General features: G+C 29.5%; 3 protein-coding genes across 5 annotated transcripts in view; 2 read left to right on the forward strand and 1 right to left on the reverse strand.

The window, feature by feature from the left end:
* The window catches only part of LOC106765480 (uncharacterized protein slr0889), an 8546-nt gene extending 3315 nt beyond the window's left edge, over positions 1–5231 (forward strand). Inside the window, exons 6-13 of one of the 2 annotated variants that reach the window (XR_002668642.1) lie at positions 224–348; positions 1019–1129; positions 2084–2192; positions 2441–2559; positions 3360–3513; positions 4208–4352; positions 4571–4689; positions 4804–5231. Coding sequence is in view for 1 of the 2 variants with exons in the window: in XM_014650122.2 (XP_014505608.1) it covers positions 224–348; positions 1019–1129; positions 2084–2192; positions 2441–2559; positions 3360–3513; positions 4208–4352; positions 4571–4599 (792 nt within the window). In the remaining variant the exon portion in view is untranslated. Of the gene's footprint in view, positions 1–223; positions 349–1018; positions 1130–2083; positions 2193–2440; positions 2560–3359; positions 3514–4207; positions 4353–4570 lie in introns of both variants that reach the window. The other variant, XM_014650122.2, reaches the window with a different exon arrangement.
* A 996-nt stretch (positions 5232–6227) lies between these two features.
* On the forward strand, positions 6228–7217 carry LOC106769160. Its single transcript, XM_014654660.2, has 2 exons — positions 6228–6489; positions 6616–7217. Exons 1-2 carry the CDS (start codon positions 6396–6398, stop codon positions 7029–7031), a joined length of 510 nt encoding a protein of 169 aa, XP_014510146.1. The 5' UTR covers positions 6228–6395; the 3' UTR covers positions 7032–7217.
* A 158-nt stretch (positions 7218–7375) lies between these two features.
* On the reverse strand, positions 7376–11361 carry LOC106769159 (nucleoside diphosphate kinase 2, chloroplastic). Of its 2 annotated transcripts, none has more exons than XM_014654659.2 (7): positions 11065–11361; positions 10917–10970; positions 10640–10726; positions 9252–9332; positions 9049–9161; positions 8850–8899; positions 7376–7618 (listed from the first exon to the last, which is right to left on the reverse strand). In XM_014654659.2, the coding sequence occupies exons 1-7, from the start codon at positions 11287–11289 to the stop codon at positions 7551–7553; spliced, it is 678 nt and encodes a 225-aa protein (XP_014510145.1). In that variant the 5' UTR covers positions 11290–11361; the 3' UTR covers positions 7376–7550. The 2 variants fall into 2 exon arrangements, with proteins under 2 accessions (XP_014510145.1, XP_014510144.1); XM_014654658.2 differs by having other exon boundaries at positions 10917–10973.
* Between the last annotated feature and the right edge of the window lie 7737 nt (positions 11362–19098).

The following is a 19098-nucleotide window of genomic DNA, read 5'->3' on the forward strand; positions in this document are numbered from 1 at the left end:
GGTTTTGAGAGGAAATAGGTGCTTTATCTATTAAGTATCAAGTTTTGATTGAGAAAACACACTGGCCTACCCGCTTCTACTTCAGTTGATTGTCTTTGAATTCTGTATAAATTTTGTTTTTTTTCTATGCTTATCGCATCATAGTCATATTAATATTGAGGCTCTTCCTGAAATTAATCATGAAAAGTTCTGAACATCTACCTGTTGATTTGTGACATTTTAGATTGGATATGAATTTGATTTCAAGAGGGAGGCTGATGCGATGGAAAGGATAAGAAAGTTCTTGTATGAGAATAACAAAAAGACTCCTGTTTTGGTGCCACGAGTAATACGAGATATGGTTACCAGGTATATTATGCAGTCCAACATCTTACATAATCTTGATAATATAGTTTAGTAATGGACAATAATGTTTAACTCCCTATATGTTTCCAGGGAAAACTGGCAGCTATTTATTCATTTGACTTAATTGTATGGCTGTTTTAGAAATGTTTCTTAGTTTCTTAAGTCTAAATTTGCATGTTAAATGTCAGTTAGTGCTAGCTTTACTAATTTCTTTGTGTTGTCTAGTGAATTTTTTGGCGAAATGGTTTTGCCAATTGAATAGTTTAGGTAACTAGTTTTTTTCGACTAAATATTAAAAGTGGAAACAGTAGAAAAACATGGATGGTGGTTCACTGCAAGTTGTACAATATCGGGATCTATAATTACGAACCATGCTTCAAGCATTCCATCAATTACTTTTTAGCTTTGTATACCAACCACGGTATGTTATGAAAAGACCCTTGATTGATAAAAGCGAGGTTGAACTGAAAACAATAAAGAAAAAATATCCACTATGGAAAAATATTTTTCCTATATTACACATTCGATCTTGATCAAATAGCCAGCAACAGTAAGATACTACACACACACACACATATATTTGGTTGGTTAAACTTTTTAAGACGTATTGGTTCATATGCATATTGGTTGTGATGAGCTTTTTAAGTAACGAGGAGCTTTTTGGATAGTACAGGAGGGTCCTAGTCATGGAATATATTGATGGGGTTCCAATAATGAACCTTGGTGATGAAATAGCAAAGAGAGGCATAAATCCTCGTGGTAAGGTTGCGGCAGCAGCAAAGCAGTAAGTTCCTGAGCTATAGATCCTAAAGCTAGTCTTTTAAACCACACTTCTAAGTTCATAGCTTATAATGACATGAATTCTGACTTGTGGCATTTGCTTTTAGCTCTTGTCTATTTTCAGTCATCGAGGTAAATTTATTCATTTGTTCGATGGTGTTTTTGTTATTACGTTGAGAAAGAAATTTGAGAAGGAAAGTAAAACATGGGGGAAGGACACAATGTTCTCCAAAAGAAAAGGACAAGCATAACAAGAATACAATTAAGATTTCAGTACGGTGGTAGTCACACTTAACATGAAAAGTGGCCACTCTTCGAATAAATCATGAAAAAAATGTCGTGTTATAGACCTAATACTATCCCATAATGAGTCGAAGAGAGCAACATACCCTTAAAGATCTAAGCATTCAGCTCCAACTAAATGCACCAATGCTCAGTTTGCATGTTTTCTGCCAAAACCTCTATTACAAATAATCAAATCTTTGTCGTTTAGCAACATAGCTGAATAGAACAAATGAAAGTGCCTTCTTGCTCCTTTTTTTTTTTTTGTGTAAAAACATGTCAATTTTATATGGATATCTTTAAACTTCTATTGAAAAAGGGAATACAAAAAATGTTTAGAACAACCTGGCATTGATTTCCTACAATTATTTTTTGTTCCATGACCAAGTGTTGTATGTACTATGAGGCTTAAATACATCTTATGGTGAAGAACCAATTAACAAATTGTAATACTAAGACAGCTTTGATAAATCTTGGCACTCATTCCACTTTCCACATGTTTGGTTGTTGTCCTGCTTTTCTTAGGGGTGTGTGAACAAATGTCAGAACCAGATAACAAGGGGATAGTGAAGTTTCAACGACACATCTTTTTCTGGAAGATTTATAATATAGAAGATTTTTATTCATGTAATTTTCTTAAGTGTATTACATTATTAACTTTCTTATAAAAGTGCAGGAAAATTCTTCAAAGCTTGACTCTAGCATATGGTCAAATGATTTTAAAAAGTGGATTCTTCCATGCAGATCCTCATCCTGGGAACATCCTGATTTGTAAAGGATCAGAGGCAAGTCATAAAATATATTTCTTTTCGAATATCTCTTTTTAGTGTTATTTAATCTATCTTCAAGTGAATCCTACTGTTATTTTAGAGATGTTTTAATCAAGAGGAATTTGATGTGGAAATGACCGTAATAGTGGCTAGAATATTGAAAATTACTTTTCAACATAGATGCATAAAATAAATTCTCTCTCTGTTTTTTTTTTTTTTTTAAACTTTTAACCATTCTAATTTAGTGACTTCCCTCCATTCAGGTTGCCTTGCTAGACTACGGGCAGGTGAAAGATCTCCCAGAACAGTTGAGGCTTGGCTATGCTAATCTAGTTCTTGCAATTGCCAATCGGGACCCATTAAGAGCTGCAGAGAGCTATAGGTACTGAAACTTGTCTTATCCATATAATGCTCTCTTGTTTGTTGAAAATCAGAACAGAAGTATATACCTTAGCTAATACTGAGTTACAAACTGCACTACCAGTGCTGCTGGGAATATATAACGAAATCAAGGGATTAGTTGATGTAGAATATAAATATGTTTAAGAGATAAGGAGACTGGAGAGGAGAAAAAATAAATTGAGGTAAATGTTGGAAAAAAATGAAATATCTATATTACTTAATTCTGCATGGTAACAAACAGATTTGATAACTTTCTGTATTTCCTTCATTATACCTTGACAAAATAAACTGGATCTGGTTCCTTTAAAGTGAGATGTAAGAACGCATTTACCCTTAATTTAAATTAAAATATTTCACAAACTTAACCCACTTCAAGTCAAGGGTGGATGCTTCCTTAACTTGTCACTTTAACGGAGCCAAATCAAAGAAACCGTGACTTGAATCTCAATTTGTCTAATATCGAAGGTTCTAACCCTGAATGCATATGAAATCGAGATTGGGTGAAACTAATAGTAAACACAAATCACAGAGTCTAGTGCCCAAAGTATATGTACCTTGGTATCTTTTCCTAAAGTTGAGTTTTATTTCCCTTACGTTATCTATCTCTATAGATACTAAATTGTTTCACCAGAATGGTTTACTGTTAAAGATGGATTTTTTGAAATATGAACTTCGCTGGAGGATGGCTGGCTTTCAACTTCATATTTTTATTTGAAACCAGTTACTGCGTATGTGCAAATCAAATTATCTGACTGCTTGTTTTACTCTTTTATTTTATAGGGAACTTGGTATAGAAACCTTGAGCAGTTGTGAAAATGGGCTACAAGAATTGTTTAGACTAGCAGAGACAATGTTTGATACAAAATTGCCTCCTGGGGTTGTAATGCTGCAACCTTTCTCAGATGAATCTTCAATTAAAAAAGTTGCTGTTCAGGTATGTTATGAAATCCAATTTACCGTTTCCCATTTCCTGTTCAGACATGGAAAGCTAAAACCCTGAGATTGAGGTGTTAGTTATGGATAAGAAAAAAAGTTAATCCCGGGAGGACTTGAGTAGAAAACAGAAGAAAGAGAATTTTTTTAATGGATTTATATATATGACTTTATTTATTATATTGAGAGAAAGGGAGGGGGGGATCGTGTACAATGATGGAAGTGAGGTTTAAACCTAAGACCTAATGCTTATAACCCCAACCACTAGATCGACCCCAGAGGGTAGGTGGCGTTGAACACAAAGGGAAAGAAGCCCAACTATACCAGAACAAATCTCAGTTTGCCAACTCCCCTCATGACTTCAACTTTCCTAACAATTCAATATCATATTTTGATTGTTTTGGTTAGTCTGTGTTATGTGTAATGATAATCCGGTACTTTTGAATGTTACAATAACTACAACGTGAAAAGAAGTCTAGTTTCTTTACGTTCAACATTGCTGGTGGAAAACCTCATTATTAGCAGCTGAAAATATGTTGGCACTGAATCAAATTATTAAATAATGTAGTAACTATAGATGCATGTTAGTTAATGATATCTCTAGGGATGGCATAAGCAGGTTATAACTTGCTAATATTTTATGCTGCTAATTTTTATTCACTGAATTTTCGTTTCTTTCTGTCTTTTTACGATAGTCCTTTCCAGAAGAACTTTTTTCTGTACTTCGGACAGTGCATCTACTGAGGGGACTTAGCGTTGGACTTGGAATCAATTATTCTTGTGCAGAACAGTGGAGGCCCTTTGCAGAAGAAGCTTTGTCCCAAGCTGGCAGATTAAAAGGTGGCACTATGACCCTTGTTTAAAACAAACTTTTGATTATAGATGGAAATAAACCGTTTACATTGATTTAAACTTTTATAATCTCTTGCATTTCAAAATCCCACGTCTTACATGTTTTTGAGTGCTTTCATTCATTGGTCGCTTTTATGTGTCTATTTCATATTAAGATACCTCTACATCCTACTAAAGTAGCTGCATCTACTCACTTGTTTTCACAGATAAGAATGTTAAGAGCAGAGGCAGGTAAAGTAATTTTTTGAAGGGATCAAACAGGAAGATATATCAATCTAGATTGTTGATTTTGATTGACTGGTCACTTCTGCGAAGTTGAAGAAAGGTAAATTTAAATTATCCCTCTTATATACGGTAAACTAGTTTGACATTGATGGCATTCAGAGTAAGATTGTGGTGCCTCCTCAAGCAAGTATTCTTTTGGAATTTAATGTTTCAGGATTGTACACGTTTCATATAACAGTTGTTACATTGCCATTATTGAAATTTTGAGAAAAATATTTAACAAGGTATGCAGTCTATTGCTAGATTAAGAGAGCATCAATAGCCTTTCCACTCAACATACTATTTATGTGGCAATAAGATCTTGTTTTTGTTAAGAAATCAAGGATACTTTGTGTTTTTCAAATACAACTGTAAAGTTGCTTGGGTAATGAGCAATGCAGAAAATTCACCTGCATGTCCTCTAAATGGGAGTTGAAGAGCCATAAGCATCTCATCCCTTTCTATCTATCTTTGTTGTCTTTATAGACTAATTTGTTGCCTAAATATATATTTCCTATATTACATGTAACTAACATGGCATATGGAATATTAACTCTCTTGGAGGGTGTTTGATACAAAAACCTTTTTTTAATTTTTAGGAATGGACAATTATAAATTTTCCAAATGGCTAAGATCTGTTTTGATTGATAAAATATTTCTTGAAATATTTATAAGTTTCCTACGAATACAATTGTAATGCACTATTTTACTAAAAAACTTATATTTTCTATCACATTAATTGATTTAATAAAAGTAATAATATATTTGTTATCGAGTAAAACTTTTATTTTAATATGAGAAAGATTTCCATTTCTACTAATGAAAATGATTTTTCGAAAACTTAAAAAAATCATCCCCGAGAAGGAAAAACATGGAGAAATTTCTTCTCAATTTTAAATTCCTGGAAAACTAAATCTTTTCTCTTGTATGTGTCGTTCTCTTCTGCTGTGTTCGGTTTTGCTTATTTACTGTGTCAGCGAATTGAATTGTTAGTAACTTTATTGTTTGCATCCAATGATGCTCAATTATTTGCATGAAAAGAAATGCAAGAAATAAAACATTGTCTTTGCTGAGATGAGGAAAAACAAAGTTGTATAGAATCTTCGTTTGTGTAACATATGTATAATAAAATATAATAATAATATAAACAAATTTATATCATAAATTAACAAATTTAATAATAATAATAATAATAACATATATGACAATGTAAATATTTTTATATTTTAAAAATAAACAAATAATAAAATAAATTTTAAAATATTAATAAATGTGTCATCTTATAATTTCTTTAACTTTTTTATCCTTTAAATCAATTAAATCACTCAAACAAATTTCGTTTTCTTACATTTCTCGTTATCTTTAACTTTTTTTTTCTCATTCGAATAATCATTCTGAAATAAATAGAAACATATTATTAATTTTGTTTTAAAAGAGTTAATTTTGTAATAATTTTCTAAAACAAACAAGGTATGATTGAATTAGAAAGAAAAAAAAGAGAGAAGGAGCGATTGAGTGGCTGATGCCGAACTGTTAAACGATGAGGAGTAGGTGGGCTAGGGCCCAGCCCAAAAGAGAGGCGGTACTTGGTTGAGTTCTAGAAAAAGAAGAGTGCGGGGTACGATTCCCGCTCTAATTCCGTAATTCAATACAAAAAGAGCGCCAACAAAAAATCTGCTTCTCTCTCTCTCTATTTATGCTTTTCTTTGATGTTTTCGTTGCGGATTACCCGACCCGCACAGAACCGAAGCGAAGATAGCATCACAAATGTTCGGTAGAATCAGGGCATCGACTTCGTCACTGGAAACCTTAGAGGGTTCTCCTTCCAAGATTCTCAAAGATGACACCTTCTCCATCTACGGTACACTCTTTCTCTCTCTCAATTCGCTTAAACGAAATCTAGGTTATCGATTTTAATTACGCACTCAACACTGTTTGCGAATGTGACTGGATAATATCTTATTAAATTGTCTTTCCTTCGATTCAGAGGCTACTCTCATGAAGCTAAAGATTGGTGCGCGACTTGATACAAGTGAGGTTATAGACGATTCTTCAGTTATTTCACCTTGTGCTAAAGAAGCAAGTCCGCCAGATTTTAATCCAGAGAGCACTTCATGTTCCGAGAAAACCATGATGGACACAGAGTCTGATAACTCTTCTCCCAGGGTTAGTGATATTCTTTCCGGTGAGAACTCAGAACAGCGAAGACCAGTTAATCTTACCATTCTAGATTTCTATAGAGTGGTGAATACCGGACATGCAGATGTTTCATCTTCTGCAAAGACAACAACTTCATCGGAGAATGGAAGTTCTGAGTCTATCTCGTCAATTTCTGTTGACTATGATTGCAGAAATGAAGTGGTCGGTGTCCAAATTTTGCAAGATTGTGAAATGTCGGATTAGAGTTGTATTTATCATGACCTGGAAGCAATGAAATGAGCAACACAAATATGTATACCTTCCACTGTTCCATGCAAATTATTTTCAGCTGTTGTATTATATCCCATTCTTCTGTTTACATTCAGGTGTGGACCAGTTTTGTTTCAAGCAGAAATGCTAGTTAAAATCTTTTGCCTGTTTCAGCCATTATTCTTGTTCACTGGTTCGACTCATTTTCAGGAGCAAATTTCACTAGATGGTAGATTTTCTATTATTCTTCAATCACAGCACTCGTTTGCAACTAGCAAGCGCCCGTTGCACTGGCACTTTAGTGTTTAGGGAACATGACCCGTTTAAATCTGACATGATAGAAAAAGAAAATGACATGGGCTAGAAGAATGCGAGTCCAGCAAAATTTAACAAAATTTGAACAACTGTTTAAACACGAAAATTAATGTAGTTCTACATTTGAGACCGAAAACAATTGATACATTATTGAAACTAGAAATGGCATGAATATCGGAACTGGAAATCTGTGATTTATTATTCTCTCAGCCATGGTGCTTGAACGGGGGTCCAATCGCATAATTCGCCTTCCTTGAACCATAGAGCTGCCATACATGGAAAAGCCAGGCCACAGTTAATCAAGAATCACAAATTGCCCAAATTATTAAAATATTATTTCTAAAAACGATGGTTCCTGTTTACTAACTTCAGATATTAGTGCCCATAACTACACCAGTTGTTGTTTAAAAGAATAATTTGGGAGAAGTCAACAAAACATTCACTCTCTTTAAATAAACCAGATTATTTGGTTTGCAAGACATTTTTCAAATGATTAAAACCTTAATAACATATATGGTAGGTCTAAGGCAGCATTTGATTTATCGGCGAACTCGGTAGAAATTCAGAACAACGGGTTGAATTATTGCATAGATCTTGATCTAATAATGTATTCAATATGCATACAATTGTCTGTAGTTAGGCTAAGCTGACAACTAGAAAAGTATCATGGTTCTACAGTGAACTCTCAAACAGTTACAAGTTTTTACAAGCACAGGGCACAAATATGTTAAATTGTGTGTACACTATTGAAGTTACAAAATTGGATTAATCCATGTTTCAACCTCATTACACAGTTTTGGACAATGAACTTGCATACTCAGCTCGAATTACTATGCTCTGCAACATATATTCAGATTATAATGCTAATTTGATGTTTTCAGCGTTTTCTTTTTCCAGTTTTGTTCACTACAAAATAATCAAGTGCTGGGCAAAGTACAATATAGCAGTTACGCCAAAGAATTATGTTTCATATTTTAATACCTTAAATTGCTTTCTTATGAAGTTGGAATGTTGGATATCAGTTAGGGTGCTATTATTTTATGTTTGGATCCTGTTATATATTTTCTAAATGATTATTTTATAAGTGTTTGCAAGTCAAGCTTATGATTTGAGTTTGCTAGAGCTCCATGACTTTACCTAAATTTTTAAGTTAAACAACCTAGTTGGTGGATAATACCACAAAATCACTCCTACAATCACTACTTTTCAGAGATACGGCTTACTGTCATAAACATTCTACTTTTTTAACCATATGGTCCGTAATCTTGTCCTTTTACCATTCGGTGGTAAGCACTTCAATAAAAAAAATCATTATATTTTTGCAAAGTTCGGGTTCAAAGGGCTATTCCCACAAAAATGTTCCTTAAAAGCCAAACTTGTCTCCAAAGCAATTTAAAATTCAAGCTTTTTTGTATATCCACAACACTTCAGCACCCTTCTAAAGTTCAAATCAATGGCTAATTTTTCTGTTTTCTTTCACAAGATAAGAGGCCTTACCTACTTCTCGCTTGCCATTTTCAGGACTGTCACTGCCATGAACTACATTCCTGCCAATTCCAACAAAAAAATCTTATCACTCCTGAATCATGATACTCAAGTCAACAAGGAATACGCAAGCTCTGCAGCCTACCTTGATTCTTGAAGGAGTGAAGAATCTCAAAAGTGAAAGTTGGATGCAAAAGATTAAAGGCCTTACCTTCCTGTTTGAACAGCAAGGTCTCCTCTTATTGTGCCTGGTTCAGCTTGAAGAGGATCAGTAGCCCCTATAAGCTTACGTGCGGATGCCACTACTCCAACACCCTCCCAAGCCTTGCAAACATAGCAAAACGATAAAACAAATTCAGCAAGTTCATTAAAAAATGTAGGTGAAATTGGGGTTCTGCTGGATTGGGTTTATACCATACAAACAACAGGACCTGAAGTAATATAGTCAATGAGCTTGGGGAAGAATGACTTTTGTTTTAGGTCCTTGTAATGCTCCTGGAACCATAAACAGTCACCATAAGCCTTATAAACACAATAAGCACATTAAAACAGACAAACACGATAGAATCAACATTACTGCAAACACAAGATGTATGTCCATCATATGGTCAAGTATACAATCATTTAAATATGGATGTATTGGGTCATCTAACTGAATGGCTGGAACCAGTTATTCAAGCACTCCATATTGTTGTAGTTCATGCAACTAATCAAATCAAATATACTGCGTTGACCATTATTAGGAAAATATTTTATCGTTTAATTTTCGATTGGAATTGTATACGCAAAAATGTGAGTCTAATATACCTTTCAAATGATATCACACTTAGAATGTATCACAATATATTTGGTGTATCTTGAAATGCCTCGGAAGATCTTTTTGATACATTTTATCTTCTTATTGCAAAAGCAGTACTCTCATTTTGATACATTTTGTCTTCTTTATTTAATCATTAGTATAAATAGGACCACTGAATTAATATTTTGTACTGATATCGGTATATATTCTATTAATTTAATATATTATTAGGAGGCTCCTTTCTCTATTTTCCTCCTTCCCTACCGAAGACCCCCTAATCAGACCATGGAATCCACCTTGAAGAGAGCTTCTTGTCTCAAGTTTATGGATCTCATCAGATCTTTACTCACCTCCACCAAACCCAGATGCTATTTTTCTTCTAATCTCTTTTGCTCTCTTCCAGCTACATTTTGAACGGTAGAATTCTGCTCCAGTCCCCCCTTACCACATACTGATTCTGTTTGAACCTGCCTAAGAACATGTTGGGTCTGTTCGAACCTGTCCTTTTGCAGATTGGCTCTATAGAAAAATGTGGTTGGCTCGTGTCCCATTGTGTTCCCCAGTGAAGGTACTTCTTCTGGCATGCACCTCTACAAGAGCACATCTCCTATTGCGTGCATTACTGAACATGGAGTTGTTTTTGTGTTAATTTATAACAACCTAGAGTTTATAGAAGTGTTACTATTATGTCCTCTGTGTGCCTTTGAATATCATAGAAGATCTACGGAATATTTTGGGGAATCATTTAGTTCTCTAACAAAAGAAAGGATTTCTTTATTTAATTACAGTTAATTGTATCATTAGTTTGAGTACGACTATCGATTCAATACTTTGTATTATTTCATAGTCATAATTATAATCCATATCAGTTTGATAGAATATCATTGAGCCTTCTATCTCTCCTTTCCTCCTTTCCTACTTGCACCCTATAATCGTAACAATAAAGAAGAAAGAAAAAAACAATGCACCCAACACATGACATTTACACAAAACAAGTACAAACCTCAGCTAACTCTTTAGAGCACTGGAAGAGCTTCAAGCCAGTCAACTTAAACCCCTTCTTCTCAAACCTAGAAATAATTTCTCCCACCTATACCAGTTCAACACAACAAGAAAATTCAGCATTGTGAACAGGGAGCCATAAACAACATTATCCCAAAACACCAATGACCTAAATATAAGCAATATAAAAAATATACAAAAAATTAAAAGCCCATTTTTCCCCTTTATTCCTGAAACCAGAAGAAATGAAATTGCAAAGAAGAAATCAGGAGGCTTACAAGACCACGTTGCACGCCGTCGGGCTTCACCATTATGTAAGTCTGGTCAACTTGCTGCTGCACAATAGAACAACTAACAATTACAGACAGGTTCTGATAAATTAGAGTTAGAAAATTGAAATCGTTGAGAGAGAGAGAAAGTGGAAACCAGAGATGCAACTAAGTGGGGAAGGAAAATAGCAGGTTTGGTGGTGGTTCTGGCGCGGAGGGTTTTAGCATAGGGCGGAGGGTGATAGGAGAATAGATGAGATTGTGAGGGAAATGGTGTTAGGTGTTGATAACTGACTCGGAATTGAGGAACAGTGCTTTTGGTAAGCGTTGATGAGCGCGGAAGAGATGAGACGCAAACCCCACTTCCACACACAACTTCCATCTTCGTCTGCGCCTCACCTCACACTCAGACAATACTACGGCTAACAACCACTGTTCTCTCTTTCTTCTTTCTTTGGATATGTTCTAAATAAATTTTTTATCTTTTTATGTTAAAAAAAATAAGTAATTGGAACAAAAATAATTGGAATTAACTGTAGTTAATTTTCATTATATTTTGAAAACTTTTAAATAAATGTAAATAAAACTTTCAATTAAATATAAATTATAAAAATTCTCAATAAAATATTAAATAACTTAAAATAAAATTTACGTAATTTATTTTTCTCTTATATCAATAATATTATTTTTAAATGAAAAAAAAATAAAATTATCTATATTTATTTTATATTTATCAAAATAAAACTAAATATTATTAAGTCTAAAATTAATAAAATAAAATTTTAATACATTTTAAAATTTAAGTTTATCCTAATATTTTATAATAAAAATCATCGTCAAAAGAAAAAAAAATCCCCTAAAACTTTTATTTTTATTTATTGTTGTAATTATGATAATTATATTTATATCATCTAAACATTTAATCATGAATCATGTCTTAATAATTGATAATAATGTTATATTTGAAGTTTGTAACTATCACCAACATAACAAATATTCTTAACTTCTGAAAGAATTAAAAATAATTATATATTTATAAAATAAAAGATAACGATATTATAATTTACATAAACATTCTTATTCTTTATCCATTAAATTTTGTATATTATCGAATTTTTTTATTAAATCTAGATATATTATTTACATAAAAGAGAAAGCTATTTATAATAGTAAATATATTAGTAAATTGATTAGAAAAAAAAAATTCATTATATAACAACTACTTGTATTTTATGTTAAAATGTCGTTATGGTAAGAATAAATGTTAATGATTTTTAATTCTGGTGGGTGAAGTAAGTGGAGATGTTAAGTTGGTAATGAGATGGATATTTCAAATCTCTTTTCATTTTTTCTCTTTAAATCGTAATGAGATATATATTTTTATATAAATAAAAAATATAATCTATATATTTATAACAATTTAAATTTAAACATAATTTTTTTTTTAAATATCAATTTAATTTGGATGTTGATAAAAGAGTTTATGATAATAAATTATTATATTATTTTAATAAATATTTTTATATAATGTGATAAAATTATATTTATAATAACAAGTGAAAAAAAATAATTATAGAAAAATTTGTCGAAATCGTATTTTATATAATAAAACTAAATGATTTAGAGTATAATGAGAAGAAAAACATTTTAAAAATTTAAGAAAATTTGTTAGATATTAAATTAGTTAAATTTATTTTATTCTTACTTTAAAAATAAGAGTTAGAAAAGAAAAATAGAGACAAAGAGAGAGTAGAAGAGAATTTGGAGCAAAAGAAAAAAAGAAGTCTTAGTGTAAGTTGGTCTTCAAATATACAGTGTCCAATCAATATGTGGTAAGAGAATATTAAGCTCTTTTTACATTAATTTTAAGGCTTAATACCTCCCTTGGTCTTCGTGTATTTGTGTGAAAATCTTAGTTTGGTCCTCAAGTTTGAACTGTCTCAATTGGGTCATAATTTTTGTAAAAATACACACATTTTACCCCAACCGTTAATTGATCTCAAACGGCATCAAGTTTAACTGACGTGGTATGCTGACGTGTTGACTTAATCCTTTACTGGTCCTCGTATTTGTGTGAAAATCTCAGTTGGATCATAATTTTTGTAAAAATGCACACATTTTACTCCAATCGCTAACTGATCTCAAACGGCCTTAAGTTTAGCTGATGTGGTAGCCAGAGGACAGTTCAAAACTTGAGGACCGAACTGAGATTTTCACACAAATACGAGGACCATGAAGGGATTAAGTCAACACGTCAGCTAAACTTGACGCCGTTTGAGATCAGTTAACGGTTGAAGTAAAATGTGTGCATTTTTACAAAAATTATGACCCAATTGAGACAGTTCAAAACTTGAGGACCGACTAAGATTTTCAAACAAATACGAGCACTAAAGAAGGTATTAGGCCTAATTTTAATGAACTTATGAGTATTTAATTAAATTTTTATTTATTTTGAATTATATATTGATATTAATCATTATACTTATTTGTTTTATTTAATTAATCCTCAGTTACGTATTAATCTATTTATTTATTTTAGTTAATTTATATTCAATTATACATTGATTATGTTTATTTATTTCACTTAATTTATTTTTAACTATACATTCATCTAATTTATTTATTCCATTTAATTTATTTTTATTTACGATTATTGTTATTTATTTATTTCATTTAATTTATCTGCAGTTATATGTTATTCTAATTATGTATGATATTATTTATTTATTTCATTTAATTTGCATCAAGTTATTTATTTATTTTATTTTATTTATCTCAATTTCTTACATATTGATTAAACTTATTTATTTCCTTTAATTTACTTTCGGATTGAACCTGTTTGTTAGATTTTATTTAATTTTAACTTACACACTTATCTAGCTTATTTATTTCATTTAATTTATTTCCATATCAGTTTAATTTATATATTTTTATTATATTTATGATATTCTAAATCATATCTAATTATTTATTTAGAGTTATTGATTGATTTCTAATTTTTTTTATATTATTTTAAAATATCATTTTGATGATGTACACCAACAAGTGCATTGTATTACCAAGTGTTGTATTTACAGTCATTTAAAATATTTTTATCAAAAGTTGTAATGCTATTTGGATTTTTTATTTTAAATGTTTGATTGTAAAGTGATTATAATTCAAAATTCAGTTAAAATAAAATAATTTAGTAATATAAAATGTGTTAGAATTGAATTTCACTATTTTGTTTTTATGCACAATTATTGTTTCATTGTATTACTAAAGGTCATTCTAGAAGTACATTAATGTAATCTTAGGCACATGTCTAAAGCATTGAAATATAAAGACATTCAAACTCAGAATGATTTCTCTACTTATGATGAATGAAATTTTTGCAATAATGATTAAGACTTTTTACACACTTAAGTCATATAAGGACATTTACTTTGTTCTTATACACAATTATTGTTTCATCGTGTTACAAAAGTTCATTACTTGTTGCTAGAAGTACACTAATGTAATTCTAAGCACATGTCTAAAGCATTGGAATCTAAAAACATTCAAACTCAGTGTGATTTCTATACTTATGATGAATGAAATTTTTTGCAATAATGATTAAAACTCTTTACACACTTAAGTCATATAATGGCATTTTTGTCTCCTAACAATCTTAGATGATTTCATTGAATCTATTAGATGAATTAACTTTAGATTAACTCATTAGTGTGAACTGGGCTTTCAACATCTAGTGTTCACATCAAGCCATAAAAGAGAAAAATTCTTTTTGAGAAACATTGTGGGAATAATGTATAATCACTTATAATAATTTATTATAGACGACAATTGAAATGCTGAGACAAATTTGTTTTACACACATTGCGGGAATAATTGATATTTGTTTACAATAACCAATTATTCAATGCAATTGTAAATTAGTTTTTTATTTTTTTAACCTAATTTTGAAAGTTGTTTCTATAAATAAAAGTGAAAATTCTCATGAAAAAAATACATAAGTTATATTGTGAAAAATAGCTTTGTCACAAACTTTGAAAATGTACATATAGTGCCTAAATTTCACTAGGTGTGATCTTAGGTAATAATTAAGGTGTTGCTAATGTTGTTAGGTAAAATTGATTATCATTTGTGTGATTCAAATGAGGTGTTCATTCCATGTAATTCTAAGGAATATGTTTCTTCATCTATTATGTGACTTAAGAGAAACTTCTTTGTCATTTTGTGAAACTCAAGAAATGTTTATCTCTTGCGGATTTGAAGGAAGATATTTCTCATCTCTTGTGATTTCAAGAGAGGTATTTTCTTTCTTAAGTTGTTTTTACTTCTATTCATATTCTCAGTTTATTTTAGTGTTTAATTAAAATTTTTTAAAAGTAATTAACAACTAGATGTAAAATCTTTTAATCTAGACCAATGTAAAATAATTTATATAATTTTTTTTTCTATTCTCTTTGTTTATCAATTGATATTATAAAGGAAAGAATTTTTTTCTAACTATAAAATTATAAAGGAATTTAAAAAAAAAATATATAAACTTTTATTAAGAAACCAATCCATACCTTTTTAGATTTTTTCCAAAGTAAATATTCTATTCTGCAACGATTCTAACATCTATATTACGTATATATCGAGATAGTGAAACATCCTATTTTGTTTAATCTAACTTAACTCTTTTTTTAGATAAAAAAAAACTACAATTGACACGATAAGATAAAAAAATATATATAACATTATTATACCGTGTTAGATGTATAACAAAATATGACAATTATCATACATCATTACATGGATTTCACTTCCGAGACGAGATAGAAGATAATGGAATTAGAAAAAACAGTAATCTTCTATCATTTTTTACGTATATATCACGTTATTTTAATTTAGCCTATACAAATAATTAATCTTAATATTTAATCTGACCAACATATATAAAAATTTATTGAATCTGAAAACATGATTTATAAAATTCATCAAATTAAAATTTGGATAGTAATGCACAAAATTATGAAAGTCAAAATACAAATTTATGACTAATTAATAATTCGGTCTTAAATAGAGTTAATATGATCCGGTTCGTAAAATTGATATTAATGTTATATTTGTTAAATAAATTTAATGTGGTCTGCCTTATTATATATTGATATTACATTCTTTTGTAATATAACATGTGAGTAAAATAAAATATTTAATTAGTAATTGATTTTTTTTTTTTTTTTTCTTATGACTCAATTGCACTCCAATACAAACAATGTAGTACCTTTTTCACGAGTGACATCCTCTATGAATTCTATAACTAATCTCAAAAGTTAAAATTGGATTCATATATTTTCTCTAACAATGCAGTCTACACAAAAGAAGATATTTGATTTGAAAAAAAGACGATATATTAACATTGGAACGATGTCATCGAAAAAAAAGAAGATTAAAGAGATAAGAAAATTTGAACTCAGAAGTGACCACTTCCTAACTATATTAACATTAATTTCACAAAATTAACTACTATTTAAACAATATAACCACATAATTGAGTAAAAAAAAATATAAAATAAAAATGAATCATAGGTCTTAATATAAAAATCAAATTATTAATAAAGTTTTTTTAAAACTGACACGAGATCACTTTTCAAACAACACTAAAGTCAATCTATAAAAAAAATCATTAACTTTATTTAATCAATATTGTGATTCAATTAAGTAGAAAATAAATATATAACTAAAAAACTTAAATTTAAAGAAAAAATTAATAATTTAGTAAATCTTATAATTAAACCTAAAATATATTTTTTGTTTTCATCTTTTGAATATTATCCATGAATATTTATAATAGTTAAGAAAAATTGAAATATTTTATTTTTCGTTTTTAAATAATAAGTTTTTAAAATTACTTAATCCAAATTATGACGAGTTTGAACTACTAAATAAAATAATAATAATTTAACATAATGTAATACTCTTTTTTATATACTAAACAAAAACATATAAACTGATATAATAAATTTTACATAAATTTTAGAATAATATGAAGTTTTACTTAGTAAGGGCTTTAATATATATATATATATATATATATATATATATATATATATAACATACATAAAAAACTATAATATATACATGGAGATCGACACACCATTCCATGTGTGTGACTTGACCAATTATAAATGAATAACTTTTTACCAAACTATTCAATAAAATCTAACATTATGCAATAATATTTATTATTTACACATATGCATAATATATTTTCAAAAATATGCTCTCATCTAATTTATTGAAAAATATCAACAAAACAATAAAATAAGTCTTTTGAAATCATATTAGGAGTGAGAATTTAAACAAGATCAAGTTGAAACTTGAAATATCATTTTTGTCCATTGAGATAACTATTTCTTTAGAGTCAATTTTCTCACTTGAGAAAAATTGACCCAATAGAAATATGTTTGTTTTTCTATAAGTTTTGATTCGTTAATAATGTTTAGTTCAACAACTATAATAGTATAATCAAATTTAAGAGTTTGATTTCAAGTAGAACAAATGTTAAAAAACTTTATTATGAATAAATCAATTGTTTCTCAAACTTTGAATGAAGTCAAAACCATAAAAAATGAGAGTTGAGAAAGAGCATGGAAAATAAGGAACAAATATTCACGGCTTACAATCCACTTAATTAAATTGAATTGGGTTAAAATAAAAAAATAGTTTAATTTAAAGTAACTTTACACGTTAGACTCCAAAAATGAACTCAATCAATATAATTACTTCTAACAGCATAATAAAAAGAATCTCATTTACTTAGTTTGTAAATGAGCAAAATTTAATTGTAAGCAATTCTTGAAAAAAAGAACATTAAAAAAAACTATTAAGAGAAAGTAGTAAATAATTTTGACCTTTTAGAATTCTTAGGATAAAATAGTATGAAAATTACAGCACGTATGATTTTTTTTTATTCTATTATTTTAAAATAAAAATAGAAATATTGAATTAACATAAAATCAGAATTAAAAATAGTTTTAAATTTATAATTTAGAAGTAGAGAGCACTGAAAGACTAGTACTTGAGTATGTATAGTGTATAAAACAAAGGAAAAACTTCTTTTGACAACACTTTTTTAACAATTTTTTGACAACGCATATGTAGTAACTTGTGATTGGTCTATTTTAAATATTTTTTGAACATAAATTCAAATAGACCAATAAAATGATGACACGTGTCCCATTATAAAAAAAATTGTCAAAAAGTATTCTCAAAATATCATTCTCCTAAAACAAATGAAGTATGAGTCTAAATGAAGAAAAAGAAAAACAGCGAGAGAGTACAAAAAAGCTTTCCTCACGCATCTAGTTGCAAATTTTCCAAGTTCTTCTCTCGCCACCGGGAACTCCAAAATTAACGAATTGAGAGTCCAGCAACAATGATTTTGGATCAGTGATTGAATCACTCCCTCAAAGGCTTCCAATGTGGGCAGAGTTTATAAAACAAGAGATTATGCATAACATGAATCATTCATTGGGTATGCAAATTTGTTTTTAGTAGAAATGAATCAAAGTAATTGCAAACACATAGAGACAAAATAAAGTAGTAGACATCATAATCACACACAACAAAACAAATTCAAATCATATTTTCTTTGTTTTGATTTCTATTGTAAAAAATTAATTAATTAGGGAATAAGTATGAACACATATATTTATTATTAAATGGAAGATAATTATTGATAATGAGTCTCTCCTACAATATGTTTCCAGCAAGTAATTAAAAACATGAAACTTGCATTGCAGAAGGGAGACAACAAGCCATCTTTGTATTTCAGAAGAAATTAGAAAGTAAATCCCCTAGTTTAAGTAATAAGGGATATTTATGGTGTAAAATATGTTTTTAACAACCCATAATTATTGAACTAGTTACTATATATAACAAACAAAAATATTTTTTTCAAAAATGATTATATTTGTAGATATGTAATTTATAAAGCAATTCATTTACTGTGTAATATAGATAAGATAATTATATGTATTATTATTATTTTATTTAATAATTTACTGGTAATATTATATTTTTATTAAAAATAACTATGATTTATTTATCCAGTAGTAGAAAAATTGTTTTTTATGACCAGTAAAAATGACCTATTATGACGGATATCTTGGTATCATAGTTCTAGGCATCATAATAGGTCCTGTGTATTTTATGACAGACT

Source organism: Vigna radiata, chromosome 7 (genome assembly GCF_000741045.1).
Source record: "Vigna radiata var. radiata cultivar VC1973A chromosome 7, Vradiata_ver6, whole genome shotgun sequence".
Lineage (NCBI taxonomy): Eukaryota > Viridiplantae > Streptophyta > Magnoliopsida > Fabales > Fabaceae > Vigna > Vigna radiata.

Excerpts from the sequence above, each read along its gene's own strand:
- LOC106769159 (XM_014654658.2), bottom strand. The coding sequence starts at position 11,289 with ATGGAAGTTGTGTGTGGAAGTGGGGTTTGCGTCTCATCTCTTCCGCGC. Across the intron at positions 10,974-11,064 it reads CCCACTTAGTTGCATCTCTG|CAGCAAGTTGACCAGACTTA; the intron begins GTTTCCACTTTC and ends TCTATTGTGCAG. Across the intron at positions 9,162-9,251 it reads CAGGTCCTGTTGTTTGTATG|GCTTGGGAGGGTGTTGGAGT; the intron begins GTATAAACCCAA and ends TATGTTTGCAAG.
- LOC106769160 (XM_014654660.2), top strand. The coding sequence starts at position 6,396 with ATGTTCGGTAGAATCAGGGCATCGACTTCGTCACTGGAAACCTTAGAG. Across the intron at positions 6,490-6,615 it reads TGACACCTTCTCCATCTACG|AGGCTACTCTCATGAAGCTA; the intron begins GTACACTCTTTC and ends CCTTCGATTCAG.